The following is a 16,668-nucleotide window of genomic DNA, read 5'->3' on the forward strand; positions in this document are numbered from 1 at the left end:
TGGAATTTTGATAAAAATGATTTCCCTGTGGCATGATATAGGCCTTGCTTAAGATATTTAGAAACATTTATTGCATGAACTCATACTACCAAGTTACTTCAGTAAATGCAAGGGATGTCAAAAGGGGGATAGCAAGTGTTCCAGTATACTTAAGAAGAGTAACATCAGTATAGTAGAATCAAATGTAAACTGTGTATTACTATTGAAAATCTAACTTAATAAATTAATTACTATTTCAGTGAATTATAAAAACTTGACTATTTTACTTTTTAGATAATTATGCAAATATTAAATGGTTCACCATGGAAGCTGGTTGGCTAACTTCAAAGGAAAACATTAAACATTTTAGTATTCTCTCTTTGTTCATGAAGCATTCCACAACACATCATTATTTAAAACTGAAAATAAACATACTAGAAGATAGTTATTTGGGTTGTGTCCTATAAATTATCAGTGTGATTGCACTTGCATATATAAGGTTTTAATCACCAAAATATTTTATTAACTTGTAGAAATCTACAAAATGTTTGTCTTGGGAATATTTTTTAAAAGATCAGTATAAGGTGTATTGATTCTGGAAAATAAATAGCACACCAGTAGCTTCAGACCCCTGGATTTAGTTCTATATGTAACTTTACTGCATTTGCTTCATACCTTTCCTATACATCAACAGATCTTTAAAATGACAAGAATTTTCCAGTCGTCATATACAATCGTACAAGCCATTATATTCCCTATTACATGTATGGATGCAAGAGCTGGACAGTTAAGAAAGTAGACAGGAAGAAAACCAGTTCATCTGCCATGTAGAGCTGGAGAAGAGTGCTAAAGATTCCATAGACAAACAAATGGGTCCTAGAATAGATAAAGCCAGAAATCGACCAGGAAGCCAAGATGACTGAGGCTGTCATATTTTGGTCACATCATGAGAAGGCATAACTCATTGGCAAAACAATAATGCTAGGGACTCATTCCCACTTACAAATGAATCAATTTACAATCTAAATCAATGGATCGATTCAACATTGGAGCGTGGTTCACACTACATTTGTCCCAATCGCATTTTCGGGCATTAAAATAACCCACTTGTGGTTCATACTGACGTATGAATCAATTCTATTTAAACCGTTTCCTGAGGTAGATAACCCACTTGTAGTTCACATTGACTAATGAATTGGTTTAAATAGAATAGTTTCCAGCAGGTTTATTTTTTTTATTTGTCCATCACTGGAATCGGATTTACATATGTCTGGAAAAAAGTTGGGGAAAAAAGTTGTTGGTGCAGGAGATTAGGAGGGTACAAGAGTGGGCGGATGCAGGTTATCATTTCTGCTTTACTGCGCCACAAAAAACATCCACCTGAGGATCCCTTAATATATCATAATAAATCGATTCCAATCCACATCTGGTTCATATTTGCATTAAATCGATTTGGTAAAAAAGACGTGGAAAAAATCAGCGTGCAGGTTAAACGGGTCTAGTGCATGGCCCCCTTCTCCAAACCACTTCAGCGATTCAGTTGAGATGCGAACCAGAGTAATTTAAACCAATTCAAACCAGTTTGCTAACTGGTTTAAAACGTAGTTAGAATGAGGCCTAGGAAAGATGGAAGGAAGTAGAGAGGAAGGCTGCATGCTAAACAAATGGATTTTATTAAGCTGGTCACAGATATGAATTTGCAGGATCTAAGGAGAACAGTGGAGGATAGGGCGTCTTGGAGATGTCTCATCCACAGCGGTGCCACGAATCAAGATGAACTCAAAGGCAGTTAACAACAATAACAAATATAGTCACCCCTCCATTTCCATGGACTTCAGATCTGCATCCCTCACCCGTTTGCATGTGGCAAATGGAGAGGGACAAAATGGGGTGCATGTTGCCATTCAATGGGGCTTGAACACTGGCGATTTTCTGTTTTTGCTAGAGGGGCTACTGTACATTATAACAAGTAATGACATTTATTTACAACTGCTTAAAAATTCAATCACATCTACATCATAAGCTGACTTTTCCAAAAGAAAACAAAATCACACATGGACATCTTCATATATCATGATTTTCCACTCTTGGTTTACCTTTTGGAAGAACCTACACTGAGCCCCAACTGCAACCTATTGCTTTGAGATTTCTTAAGATGCAACTTTCTGATCTTATTTTATTTGAAAGAAACAGTTTTAGCTTCTTTTTTAAGCTACATCCTTAAGCATCCCTAGGACTGGTTTTCATGTGTAAAAGATGTTTGTGTGCCCCCAGTCTAGCATCATAACTCCTCAAATATCTGTGCAAAATGGTATAATTTGACCACAGGCATTATCAACAAGCATGATGCAATATGCACATGGACAAGAGAAAGCAAATGATTCTGGCTCTCAGGAATTACACTACCTAAATGAAAGAATAAAATATAAATGCTGCCTTTACAGAGATGCAGAAATCTAGTTCACCAGACTTTTCTAAACAAAATCTTGAAAACCGGTTTCTTTCTTCCACTTGGGGGCTAGTAAAAGAACAGATTACCCATGACATTAATATTTCCTCACTAGATTTAACACTGTTTGAGAGATGAAATTCTGAGTAAATATTGAACTAATTACTGAAAAGTGTGCTCAGAAAATCAAATAAAAAATAAAGAGAATCTTATACATCTTATACAGTTATTTGTATTGCAGATAATTTATTTTACCCTAGGTACTTTAAATTCTGAGGGGAAAAATTGTTGGTCACAAACATGGCTTCCTAGGTTCTTCACTGTCATAATGAAAACAGTATGCAAAAGGAATTTTGTAGTACCTTTCAGACTAACTGAAAGAAAGAGGCTAGTAGCATGAGGTTTAGTAGACATAAATCTACTTCTCCATACACCTAAGGAAGTAAACTCATATCTAGGAAGACTCATGCTACCACCTTCTTTCTTCCAGTTAGTCTCAAAGGTGCTACAAGACCCCTTTGCGTACTGATTTGCCACATTAACACAAATATGTCTTTGAATAATGAAATCAGTTTGAGAAACAGACTAGCAATAATCTACAAGAATTGTGATTAGAACAGATGAGTTCATTTTGTCTTGCTGTTCTGCTACTATGTAGCAACAGAAGGCAAAACACAGAAAAGCAAACACACCTACACACTGAGCTTTTAGCACTGTAGCAAACCAAAGAGGCTGAATTCATTTTGGTGCTTCTCATTCCAAAAACAAATATGACTGTGGCCCACCATGGTTGGCAGAAAAGTAAAAAAGTAAAGAATGGCACTTTCTGTTCTGCTTGGTATACAGACTACTGAATGCATGGTTGTCTTCATGTTGTTCTATGAGTTCAGTGCATTTTGGCATACATTTTCAGTGTGTGCAGGACTGGTTAAATATATTTGTTTACAAATTTCAGCCTAACATAAATCCAAGAGAATTCCAGTTCATGGACTCCTGGTTACTCCTGCCTTTCAATGTGCCAACTTAGGGGCAGTACAGATGGTTGGCTAAATACCACCCCTGTATGCCCTGGGTCGGTGCCGCAGCAGCCACATGCTGGGGCACCGACCCGCTCCCTAAAAGAAGCTGCTCTGAGCAGCTTCTTTGAAGGGACGTCACAGGTGTGCTCACATACCATGATGGTGCCCCTTCCAGCCAGCGCCGTTTAGGTGCTGCGCCGCACATGCATCATCATGGCACACCCCGTATGGATGGGCGTGTGCCAAGATGGCACCCATACACCAGCTGAAGGGCTTTGAGCATGTGCACACTCAGCCCTATTTGAACCCTAGTTTGGGCCCAGGCTGGCATAAAGTGCTGGTCTGCATTGGCCCTTAGTTACCATATGGCACAGGAAAATCATTTTCAATAGCCAAGACCAGTGCTCACCACTAGCACATGGTTTCATGACTGCTGTTTGTTGAAGCTCAATTCAATATTTGAATAGGCAAGCCTGAAGAAGAGCCCTCCCTCCATGATAACTGTCATTCTTCAGCCTGTGAGGGAGTGACCAGGCAGGCCCAGCTCCACCAAGGCTAGCCTGAAGAAGAAGAGCCCTCCCTCTAGTCCATCTGCCTTGGTCCGGGCCTCAGAGAGAGAGAAGAACCACTAGACCTCATCCTGTTTCCCACCACCATTCCCTTCTCCTTTTGTGTCATGTCTTTTTAGACTGTATACCTGAGGGCAGGGAACCGTCTAATTAAAAATAATAATTGTAAGCTGCTCTGATAGCCTTTAGGGCTGAAGGGTGGGGTATAAATACCATAAATAAATAAATAAATAAATAAATTTACTTAGAAGTAAGTCCTCACAAATAAGAAACTATATGTACTATTGCAGAGATCTAGCATGATATAGTGGTTAAGGTGCTGGACTAGGACTCTCAAGACCAGGTTTCAAATGTCCATTCAGCCATGAAACCCACTGGGTGACCTTGGGCAATTCATAACCTCTCAGTCTCAGTGGAAGATAATGGCAAACTCCTTCTGAACAAATTTTGCCAAGAAAACTCCATGATAGGTTCACCCTAGAGTCACCATATGTTGAAAACAACTTCAAGGTATACTACATCAACAACAATGTAGTATTGGGAGTCAGTGCAGTGTAATGGTTTGAGTGCCAGACTAGGGCTCTAGGAGACCATAATGCAAATCCCCACTCAGCCATGGAAACCCACTGGGCAAGTCACATTCTCTCAGCCTCCAAGGAAGGCACTGGAAATCTCACTTTAAACAAATCTTGCCAAGAAAACCCAATAATAGGTTTGGTTTAGGATTGCCATAAGCTAGAAATAACTTGAAAGCTTTAACAAGAAGAATGTATTATTGGAATGTATCCAATATTTACAGCATGTATTTTCTTTTGATTTATCATTATTTCTACTACAGCTCTACCATGAATAACATTTCATTCTGTTTCATAGCTCCATGTGCTCCATGTTATTTCAGTATGTATCTGCCTCAGTGGCTCATAACCCACTGTGTCTTCCTTCTTCCACTAATAACATGAGCATTGTCATACTATCACAGTATATTAGACCATCTCATGTAGGAGTCCTGGCCAAGATCCAAAGCACCAAACAACTAATTCTGCATACACAAGACAGCTTTGATTTTTTTTTTCAAACAAGCATACTCACATAGCAAAATAGTACAAAAACAGTTTCCAAAGCAATTCCAATATATAGTGTAGTTTTAATGTTTACAGTTAAAGGGGAGGGGGGAGTTGAAAATTCAACAGAACTTCAAAAGTATTCTGACCTCTATGTCCAACAAGCAATGCTAAATGTCCCAAACATTCAGTGGTTTTCTTACTGTAAACATTATGGCCAGAGGAATTATTGGGCTTATATACAAATTAAGTTCTGTACTGAACTGTGGCAGACAGTTAAGTTTTTATCTCCCTGCTGTTTCATGAGAGCCTGTATGATATAATAACTAGAATGCTGGAGTAGTATTTTAGATATTGAAATTTAAGTCTTCGCTAAGCCATGACACTCTTTGAGTGGTCTTGTCCCTTACCTATCTCGTAGGACTGTTGTGATAGTAGAATGGGCAGGAGGGCAGTCACATGCACTATATTGTGCTTACTAAAGAAGAGATAGAATATATATACAACTAATAAGTAAAAAGGCATATCTAACCAATCCCTTTTAAAAGACATTTAAAGTTGATGGCCATCACAGTATTCCATAGCAACGAAGTGGGTTCATCAGCCTCAAACTCTTCCACTCCCAACTCACTTTGCCTTGGACCCAAAGCCAACCTTCACTGAGACTCTGAGAATTTATGTTTTTTCCATGTACTTACACATTAAAGTAACCTGTTCTATTTTTTCCACAGAAATTGATCAATTATAAGACATATTACTTCGTTTCAACAAGATGAAGCCTGGCAAATATTAGACAGGCAAATATCAGGTGCAGGCATTTCTGTGCTTGGTGGCTTTTCAAATGAAGGGTTTTTATGGATTTTAAAGAACATCCATAACTTTTTCACTTTTTCACTTCTTGGCAGAATCAATGATGATTACTAGCATAGTTGTCCTTTCTGAGAGATAAAGCCTGTCATGTTTGAGACAGATAGAATAGTTGTATAAGGACAATATTTACAGTTTTAAAGGGAATGATATTCTCCAGTCCTGTTGTGTGGAAGTGAATTTCCATCAAAATGATGCTCCGAGATGTATAACTTGTCAAAAGGAAAAGTGTCTTTTGTTTATGCAAATTCTTTAAAGTGTGGAAGGAGGGATTCACTGCTATCTTCCATGGTTTTTGGTTTAATTTTATGAAAATAGCACACATACTAGAAATGCCATTAGCAAAGCAGTGTACAAAATTCCCAAAGGATATGAGGACGGAGGAGTAAAGCTAAATGAGAAAATGGTATAAAGCCTTTTGTTTGGTGTTGAATTGATACCAAACATTAAGTTCCCTCTACACCTCTCCTCAAACCACTGCAATTATAAAAACAAGAGCCTTGGTAAAGTTATTTCCAGGTGGAAAACTAAGGCCCTCAGCCATGAGACTACTTCACACTTCTCTTCCTCCTCCTTGCCTGGTACTTTTCTTTTTGAGAGGTGAGGGTGTATAAATTTTGAACCAAATTCTTCAGGGATTACCCAGTACACTTTAAGCTGCTCTGGAAAGGTCCCACAACATTTTGAAGAAAGCCTTAAGTACTCTACAGTGGATCACTTCAGTTCTGGAACACATATTTCCCACTCGCACCCCCAGAAAGTCAAAAAAGGCTTCTGTTCTAAGTAGTCTTCCCATAGAGTAAGTCCTAATGAATTTAGCAACCTTTGTTGTTGTATGCCTTCAACTCATTTCTGACTCATGGCTACTGTAAGACAAATCTTGCACTGGCTTTTCTTGACTAGTAAATATACTTACTACCACACTGTGTGGATGTAGACATATCTCTATGACTATAATTAAACAGAGCAGGAAAAATCACATGTGCCAATATGGGAGACATTTTACCAAAACTTAGTATAAAAAGTTTATTTGGGACTTCAAAGACCAACCAATCAATATATTGTGGACAAAGTCTCCACAGACTAGACAATCTTTTATCCCATCCCTGCGGTTTTCAAGATGTTTTATATGTACACAAGGTAAGTCAATATCTCATCTTTTTTTTCTTGTCCACCACCAATGTGATGAATATACTCTTGCCTATAAAATCTCTTGCCAGGATAAACATTTAGTCTGTTCTTCCTGGAAGAGACCAATATGGATTTTCTTCCAGATTTTGCCTCAGATTTACCATATTCAGTGGCAAGCCTTAGAACATTGATTTTAGAGCTAAAACTGATGTCTACCATTAAAATCAAAAACAAACAACCAAAAAAAAAAAAAAACTTCCAAATAGATCACATGAACCTATGTCTGGCATGTTCTCCAATCCCACTGAGTCAACATAACCAAACCTTCCATCAGTCAACATATCTAGATGAGTCTGAATAGTTTATACACAGACTGAGTGATCTGCAAATCACTTCCATGCCTCCATAATCTTAACATTGTGATAAATCATCATTTCTTCCAATTCAACAAATTGCTTTTGTTTTCATTGCAAGTTACACAGCACGTGGAAGCTATTGGAACAAGGTACAATCTTACCTCCTCCATTTTTGTAGCAGAGATATGGGAATCGCCACACATTTCCCAACCCAATGATCTCCCCTGCCACGGAAAGCACAAACTCCACCTTGTTGTTCCAGTGGCCCCTTTCATGCACTTTCTTATCATTGCTGTGGACCAGGTTGGTACTTGAGGCTTCGGGGTCCAGAGCATCCTCTGGTTTCCCATTAATGATAGGAATAGTCTTTTCAGCTGTCATGACTCTTTCCAGCCTGGATGAAAAATACAAGGATTTGAAAAAGGGGGGAAGAGAAGTTGTGAGAAAGGTACAGATATACAGAATATCCACCTAGCCCTCCAATCCTTGCCTCCTTTCACACACACAAACACACATACACCCAGAGAGAGAAGAGTGGCAAACTTTATAAGGTACTATGCATGACTATACAGAAACCAGTGTGGCGTAGTGGTTTGAGTGTTGGACTAGGGCTCTGGAGACCAGAGTTTGATTCCCCATGTGGCCATTAAACCCACGGATTGACCGTGGCCAAGTCACACACTCTCAGCCTCAAGGGAAGGCAATGGGAAACCCCCTCTGACCAAATCTTGCCAAGGAACAACCCCATGTCCACCCTTAGGAGGCACCTGAAGGCACACAACAACAACAAAAGCATGACTATATGCCAAGAGAGCATTTTTTAAAACAAATAAAAATTGCCATCTGGAGAAAGGGAGCTAAGGAAGCCAGGCACTCTCTTCTTTTCCCTCCAAAATCCCTCCCCTTGACCAGGAGGACCCTCCGTGCCTCAACCAGAGGTGGTGGTCCCCATCGCCAAGGAGGACAAGGCACTGCGAAATGGAGGGCATGGAAGAAAAACATGGAGGATGTGACCAAAGCTCCAAACATTTCATGTAAAGAAATACAAGGGCAGGCTTCTCTGAGTCCTGCTCCAAAGGGAGGACTTCCACCTGGGATTCCACCTGGACAGAAGGCAGAAAGGTAGGAGAGGTCCTGGGAAGGTGGAGAACTTCTGGCCACCCTGAAAGATGGGCAAGGCACTGCAAAATGGAGGACATGCAAGAAAAAAGGGAGGATGTGAGCAAATGCAAAGCTCCAAAGACTTCATATAAATCAGTACAAGGGCATGGAGTCCTGCTCCAAAGGAGGACCTTTTGGGGAATTAAAAGCTGGAGCAGGTCCTGGGAAAGGAGGAGGGCCACCTGTGGTCACCCTGAAAGGAGGGCAAAGTAGCTAGAAATGAGGGAAATATGGAGGATGTGAGGACATGAATAGCTCCACACGCTTCGAATAAATAAATAAATACAAAGGCATGCTTCTGAGAGCCCTGCTCCAAAGGGAGGACCTTTCTGGCATTCCAGCTGGAGGGAAGAAGGTAGGAGAGGTCCTGGGGAAGGAGGAGGACCCTGAAAGGGGCACAAGGGACCTGGCAATGGAGGACGTGGGGGCCAAAAAAGGAGGACGGGAGCAGATGCAAAGCTCCACAGGCTTCCTCTGAATCACTGCAGCCACGGCGGGCTTCTCTGAGCCCTGCTCCAAAGGCAGGAGGGGGGGGGGGGGCTGGCACCTGGGCAGGAGGCAGCAGCAGGAGAGAGAGCTCCTCTCAGGGAAAGGAGGAGCAGGAGGAGCCCAAGCCCCCTCTGGCCAGGCTGGTCCTCTGGCAACCTGTCGAGCAGCCCTGGGCTCTGGCTGCGGAGGAAGGCGGGAAGGGAGGGCAGGGAGGGCAGGGCAGGGGGCTCTCGGTCTTCTGCTTCTTCTTGCTACTCACCCCGGGGCGAGGGCAGAGCGGGGCCAAGCTGGCGGGAGCCGTCCTGTTGCGCGGGGGGCTCGGTGGGGCTGGCAGGCAGGCGCCCGCGGAGGCGGCAAGAGCAGCAGAACCAGGAGGAGGAGGAGGAGGCGGCGGGTGGGAGGCAGGCAGGGATGGAAGGATGGAGGGAAGGCAGGCAGGCAGGCAGGCAGCAGAGATGGAGGCTGGTCCTGATAGGCAGGGGCTTCTCCTCCTCCTCCTCCTCCTCCTTCTTCTCCTCTTCCCTGTCTGCAAAGGCTGAGGAGACTCCCAGGGCAGCCAAAAGGGGCGACTGAGGCAAAGGAGGAGCCACCCACCGCCCCCTCCCTCCCTCCCTCCCTCCGGCTCTTTGCCCGCCTCCCGCCCTGGGCCTGGGCCCACCGCCTCAGCAAGGGAGGAGGAGGAGGAGGAGGAGGAAGGCTCCAAGCAGTTCTCCTCCTCCTGCTGCTGCTGCTGCTGCCTGCCCTGCCCCTCAGCCCCCTTCTTCAGGAGGGAAGCCCTCAGGGAATCCCCTCCCTAGTTAAGGGTTGGGAGCTTTGGAGTTGGCCCCAGTCCTCCATTTGTCCGGAATGGGGAATGTTGAGGGAAGGGAATGCCCCCCTCCCTTCTGGTTTAGACAGCTCTGTGCTGGCATCTTGGCAAAGAGGCCTTTGCTGCCCTGGGGCTTGCCTGTTCCTCCAAACGTTTTGCCCACGAAACCCCTGGGAAAGTGATCAACAGCTGAGACACCAATATAGCCAGCCCTCTTGGGATTTGGTTCCAGTCCCCACAGTGGTTACCAAAACTGTGGATACACCAGCCCCATTCAATACAATGGATAGTAAAATGGTGCTCCCTCTATAAAATGGCAAACTCAAGCTTTGCTTTTTGGACTTGAGATATTTTTTGATTGTTTTCAAACCATGGATGCTTGAATCCATGGGTAAAGAATCCGTGGATATCGAGGGCCAACTGTATTTCCATTTTGTCAGTGAGATTGCACCGCCTTGAAATAAGGGGCAGAGGGCCAGAGCAAGAGTGAGCAGCTTCAAAATGGGGGCTGGACTGACTCTCCACTATGACTAGCACTGGCATGGTTGCCACTTAAAGTCAGTGGCAACTACACAAGATCTAGGCTATAGAAGTGGAAAGGCCCACTAGATGTTGCTGGATGGCACCTCTCAGCATTCTTCTCTGTTGCCTTGCTACTGGTAGTTGCAGTACAGCATCTGGAAGGCATGTGAGACAAACCCTTGAGAAATGATCACACAGGGGAAACAGACATGCCAACAACAACAGTGTTTTAAGGGATGCATGTAGCAATAGCAACAGCAAGTACATTTCTATACAGTTTATCAGTGCACTTAAGCACACCCTGAGCGGTTTACAAAGTGTAAGCTAATTGCCCCCAACAATATGGGTACTCATTTTTAGCCACCTAAGGAAGGATGCAAACCTGAGTCAAGCTTGAGCCCCCTTAACTTGTATTGAACTCACAACCTTATGGTTTGTGAATGAGTGGCTGCAGTACAGGCATTTAACCAACCCACCACCAGGGCCATATCTTGTCTGTCCCTGGCCTACAGTAACTACAGTACATAATCTTCCCTGCCTTTGGGACTGATTAACACACATTATGCAGGCATGCAAAAACTGGCCCCTTTCACACTAGCACTTTTGTTCTGGGTAGACTGGGGCAGATCCATTCCTCCAATACCAAATATGTCTGGAATGGAAGTTTCCATTACCTTTACCCCGATCAAACCTCCCCAGTGCAATTTAACTCGATGGATGTTCACACTTACAAAGTATCAATTTAAAATACTTAAACTGATCGTTTTCTATCATTCCTGGGTTTTTTGTTCTTTCATCAGTGGCTAGTATCTACTGCAGTCATTTTTTCATCAACTGTGGGTTTAAAAAAATCTAACAGAATATGAGCATCCGGTTGATTTGGGAACACGAAGCTCCAATGGCCCCTCAAATTAGCAGCGTCTAGTAATATTGCAGCCATATGGAAAGTTCTGTCTGAGGATGGAATGGGGAATGACACCCTGCAAGAGTCAACACATAAATCCCAGACATCGCATACTCTGTCAGTGAATAGATTAGTAAATGCATGTCACACAAATACCAAACGTTCGCATAATCTATCTAATTTTTTTAAAAAATAAAAAAATCAAAACCTCAAATGCCAACCTTGGCAATATCCAAGCAAAAAGTACATATATGAACTTTTGGTTGCAGTGGGGGGAGAAGGCGAAAGGAAAAAAATATGTGGTAGCACAAAAATTTTCATATTCTATCACAAACTTAAAAAAAAAATCAACAGGTCTGGCGAAGTTCCCCTGTTGCAGGAGTAAAAGAATTACATGGACGACAGTTTAGAAGCAGGAAACTGGCACTCAGCACTTGCAAAAAATGATACTTGCCAAGTGACTGGGGCACCATGCAAAAAAAGGGTTTTCCAAAAGAAACTGGGGAAAAACCACTTTCGGAAAACCCATGATAAGGGGGATTTGCCCCGGATCCACCTCAATTCGGGTGTGCAAAAACCGACGCCAGTGGGAATTATCCATTTATAAACCGGTTTGTGAACCGATCTATAATGTAGTGTAAATGACCCCACTGTTTACTGCTTATATATTTGCACACATCTCTACAAACAGTTATTATGTGTTTAAGTGTACAGAAGTATCTTTGGCACATATCAATGTGTGGCATCTTAAAATAATCCAGACTAGCCATTGCACACTGGTTCTCAAAATTATGGACATGGATAAGCATTCCCATTTCATATAAAAGGATATGTTTTTAGCAGCTGTGGAAGAAGACCTCTGTTGAGTCTCAGATAGCTCCTGTCATGTAGATCATTCTGAAGGCTAGATGGACAAGTAATATCCAGAAACTTTCTATGTAGTGGCAAAGGAAAATGCGGTCCTTAAATAATTTGTAACCCATTAATGCAATTATAAATCCACAAGAGCAATAAAAATATGTGATGTAGTAATTGTCTTAAGAAGTAGTAGCTTAAAATACAGGCATTTCAAAATTTGAGTTATACTGTCTCTATAAATCTGGAAGCCCTGTTGTGTCTTCCAACCTCATCCCCAGAAAAGTTGCTAAGAACATAAGACTCCCTGTGGCTAATCCAAAATTAAACAAGAGATACTGCCAGAAGAAGAGACTGTCAGGTTGAAAGGCACTCAGCAAGCTTCTGAGAAGAGCAGAGGACAAGTACCAATAGCGCTATGGCTAACAATGAAACTGGTCTCAAGCTGAAAAGAAGTTCAGCTGTTGATGTGTTCAGGAAACCCAGTGCCCCACAACATATGTTTTATAGGAACATAGAATGTGAGACATATATCAGGGGAAGCTGGATATCATAAAACAAAACATGGAACGTATTTACATTACAATATTTGGGGTGAGTAGCTAAAGTGGACAGGAATGGAACATTTTGAATCAGATAATTATACCTTTAATCAGGAAATAAAAATCTAAGAAGAAATGGGGTGGCATTAACAGTAAGGACTGCAAAAGCAGACATAGCAGAAGATATAATGCAAAGTCTGACCAAGTCATATCAATAAAGCTAAAGGGAAAACTCATCAATCTAACCTTAATCCAAATTTATGCTCCAACTACAGAGGCAGAAGAGGAAGAAATAGAAAGATTCTGTGCTGGAGTCCAAGAGGAAATTGATTGCACAACAAAAGACATGTTGGTAATCATAGGCAATTAAAAGTTAAAAGTTGAAAGCAAGGCAGAACTAAACACTGTTAGGAGCATTTTGCCCAGGATCAAGAAATGAAGAAAGAGATCAATTTGTTGAATTTTGTGAGGCCAACAGTTTGTTAATCACAGACACATTTTTTGAACAACCAAGGAGGTGTCTGTACACCTGGATATCACCTAATGGCTAATACATAAATCAGATAGACTACATTACTGGAATTAGGAGAAGCTCCATTATCCCCGCAAAAACAAGACCAGGAGCAGATTGTGGCACAGATCATAAACTGCTAATTAGAGGAAAGCTAAAGAACACTAAACCAATCTTTGTGCCAAGATACAAGCTAATGAACATCTCTGTAAAAATTAAAGATGTATAAAAATAGATTTGCACTACTCAGCTTAATTGACTGGGATCCTGAAGAACTCTGGGTTAAAGCAGGAACATTGTCAGGAAGGAATGCAAAAAGATGAAGCCTCAATGGATGAAAATTGAAACCCTTCAAGCAGCTACAAACAGACGGGAAGCAAAAGTAAAAGGGTCAGAACTCTGAACACAATAGTGTAATGACTTGTGTGCAGGGACAAAGAGAACTATGATAACAATCGATGTGGAGAAATGGAAGACAACAACAAGAAAGACAGAACAATAGACCTTTTCCACAAGATCTGAGAAATCAAAGGGAAATTTAAGCCAAGTGTACCAGCAAGGAATACACTGTATGATTAAAAAAAAAAAGAAAGAAATAAAAAGCCAGTGGAAAAAATACACTGAAGAACTGTATAAAAGAGCTATATAAAAGTATGAAACATTAATTCAGATAATAAGCATTTTGAGATGAATCCTCAATTCTTCAATGGGAAATAGAAGCTGCACTGGAAGCACTTGGGAGAAATAAATCACCAGGAACAGGTGGCATATCAATAAAGGTGCTCCAAGCTACAGAGACAGAATATACTCTGGTTCTAACTAAAATCTGGAAATATGGAAAATATAACAATGGCTGACAGATTTGAAATGCTCAATATACATTCTAGGTCCCAAAAAGGGGACAACAAGGGATTGCAGCAATCACAGGACTACTTCATTAATATGCCATGCAAGAAAAACGATGCTCACAATTTTACCATATGTATATGGTGGAACAAATATCAGATGTTCAAGTTGCTTTCAGAGAAGAGGCAATAGGGATGGTGTTGCTAACATATGTTGGATAATGGAGCACACCAGAGAATTTCAGAAGAAAATCACCCTCTAATTTCTAGGTTATAGCAAAGCCTTTGATTGTATAGGTCATTAAAAACTATGGATTACATTTAAAGAAATGGTGTGCCACAGTATTTGATTATAATGCAACCTGTACTCAAGAGGCTACTGTCAGCATAGAATATGGAGAATCACAATGGTTTTCAACTGCTAAGGGGGGGTGGGGGGTGGGCAAGGCTGCATTTTATCAGGATCTGGTTCATTTAAGGTTTTCAGGCTTAAACATGAACATCTTATCATGGAAGGTAAATAACCTTACACTATCGAATTCTTAACCAACACCACTTTTTGACAGCAAATTTCAATAGTACATAGCATAAAACTGGGCTACGCTTCTTTTTTCTGGAGGTAGAAATTCAGGTGGAATTCAGGTAAAATTCAAGTGTGAATGTTTAGAACTTGTTGAGGGTCGGAATTCCCTTACTTTGGGCTGTGAAGGGTATAGAGTCCTACAGATGTAAGACGAATGCGTGAGTTCTGACTTAAACCCAGAGCTGAAGAACCGAAGAACCAAGGAATTGTGCTTTAAACATAGCTAAAGGACCAAACAAGATGGTTCCGCGCAAAGCATTGATGTGACGAAGGTATTTGGCAACCGAGACGAGGAAGGTCTGAAAACTTGGAAGCTGAAGCGGGGTGCCGTCCAGGTGTGACGAACTATGACCGGGAAGAACCTTATCTCCTGAGTCGCCATGATGAGGAACTGACAGGACAATGGAGAACTTTGAACAGAACGAGTTGCTTTGAACACGGACTGATCTGAACAACCTGTCTGTCCTCCCAAAAGAGGAAGTTGAGTAATGGGCTGCAATATTGCAAGACTTCAGCAGCCAAGAGCCAGAGAGAAGAAAAAGTATAAAGACCCTGGACTTTCATCTCCATTTTGTTGGCATCTACTGCGGCAACGGTGTCATCCCCAGCCTTCAAGAACAACTGATCAATGTTCGGCAGAAGGAAAGTGTGTGTGAGTATTGTATGAATGTGTGAGTGAAAGAGCTCTTGATAATCAATGGTTGTATTACTTTGTGATTCAATAAATGTTACATGCATGGTGTTTAAAACCAAATTTGGTGTCTCAATGTCTGTGTCAGCCCTACTGTGAATAAGTCCCTGGAGAGGGAGATTTTCATTACACACTCTCAGGATAAACAGGTAGCCCTTACAATCTTGGGCATAACACAGACATGACTCTGGTTTTAAACCGCTGTTACAGCTCACTCTCTTTCGGGAAATCAAAGACCATAGCATGACTCTTGCATTTACTTGGAGTAGGTATTAAGGTGTAAGGATCTATCCATATGCCCATATTTTGAATTAGCATGAAGAGTGATCTGTGGTCCAAATGATCTTCTTGTCGGGGGTTGGCTAGTTCCAAGCATATTTTTCTCCTTTAAACTAGAAGCTCCTCTCTTTTACATTTGCCTTGCTTTTTGAAACACAGAAAGATAGACAAATGTTGGGAAATTTACCTTTATTTGTTTAACAATTTAAGACAAGTGAAAAATAAAGTGATGAGACATGTCAGAGTTTGAAAGTAATGAATTACAAACATTGTTACCTATAACTAACTACAATTAATGAAGATGTCATTAAGTTACATTCCAATAGAAACTCAACAAGACAGTTGTTTTATTGGTACATGAGCAATATTTTGTAATAACTGAGTCATTATTTTAAAAGACATCTTGTTAGGTTTTATATTATTCTCTTACTAGTCGTACATTTTTATTTAAAAAGTCAGAGAAAGTTACAAAAAAAGTAGTGAGTACTGTAGTAAATAATGTGATGAAGTACTTTGCTAGTTATTTGTAAAGAGGAATGACAGGAATTAGGACTCCCCTTTGTCCATGTTCCTGAAAAGCAATCGCAGAAACTTCAGACTATTAAGAACTAGAACTGCAGCATCAGTTAATAGGTGCAGTAACAAAAAGGTTGCCAAAGAGAAAAAGAAACACCACCCATCATTCTTTTCTGTGGGAGAGACAAAATGGAAGCATTCCATCAACCATAACAATATGGTTACCACCATATAGTACACATTGGTTATAATCCTGTTGATACACTTTGCTAGCAATTGAATTTGTTCCAGAGTCACACAGTGGCTTATTTCTGAAATCCTTGCTTTCTTCATGGACACAGTGCTTCCAGGTCTTCTCCTTTTGCCACCACTCCCTAATGCTGATATAGTTGCGCCAGCTTGGTGCACCAACAGGACTGTGGCCATTGTTTCTTGTTATTAACTGCCCTTGAGTGAACCCCGACTCATGGGGACCCTGTGGCTGAGACATCTCCAAAACCTCTTAGCCTCCACTGCTCTGTTTCTCCAGCA

At 41.3% G+C, this 16,668-nt stretch overlaps 1 protein-coding gene across 3 annotated transcripts in view; it reads right to left on the bottom strand.

Moving 5' to 3' along the window:
- LOC149321517 (sodium- and chloride-dependent GABA transporter 3) overlaps nucleotides 1–9,626 on the bottom strand; it is a 156,382-nt gene extending 146,756 nt beyond the window's left edge. For all 3 annotated transcript variants that reach the window (XM_089523509.1, XM_089523504.1, XM_089523515.1), the window contains exons 1-2: nucleotides 9,341–9,626; nucleotides 7,593–7,825 (exon numbers count right to left, since the gene is read on the bottom strand). In XM_089523509.1, coding sequence (XP_089379635.1) covers nucleotides 7,593–7,812 — 220 coding nt within the window. In that variant the 5' untranslated portion in view covers nucleotides 7,813–7,825; nucleotides 9,341–9,626. The remainder of the gene's footprint in view (nucleotides 1–7,592; nucleotides 7,826–9,340) is intronic.
- Nucleotides 9,627–16,668: the final 7,042 nt, after the last annotated feature.

This window comes from Sceloporus occidentalis, unplaced genomic scaffold (assembly GCF_023333645.1).
Source record: "Sceloporus occidentalis isolate IW3139 unplaced genomic scaffold, rSceOcc1.0.p SCAF_1, whole genome shotgun sequence".
NCBI classification, from domain to species: Eukaryota; Metazoa; Chordata; class Lepidosauria; order Squamata; family Phrynosomatidae; genus Sceloporus; species Sceloporus occidentalis.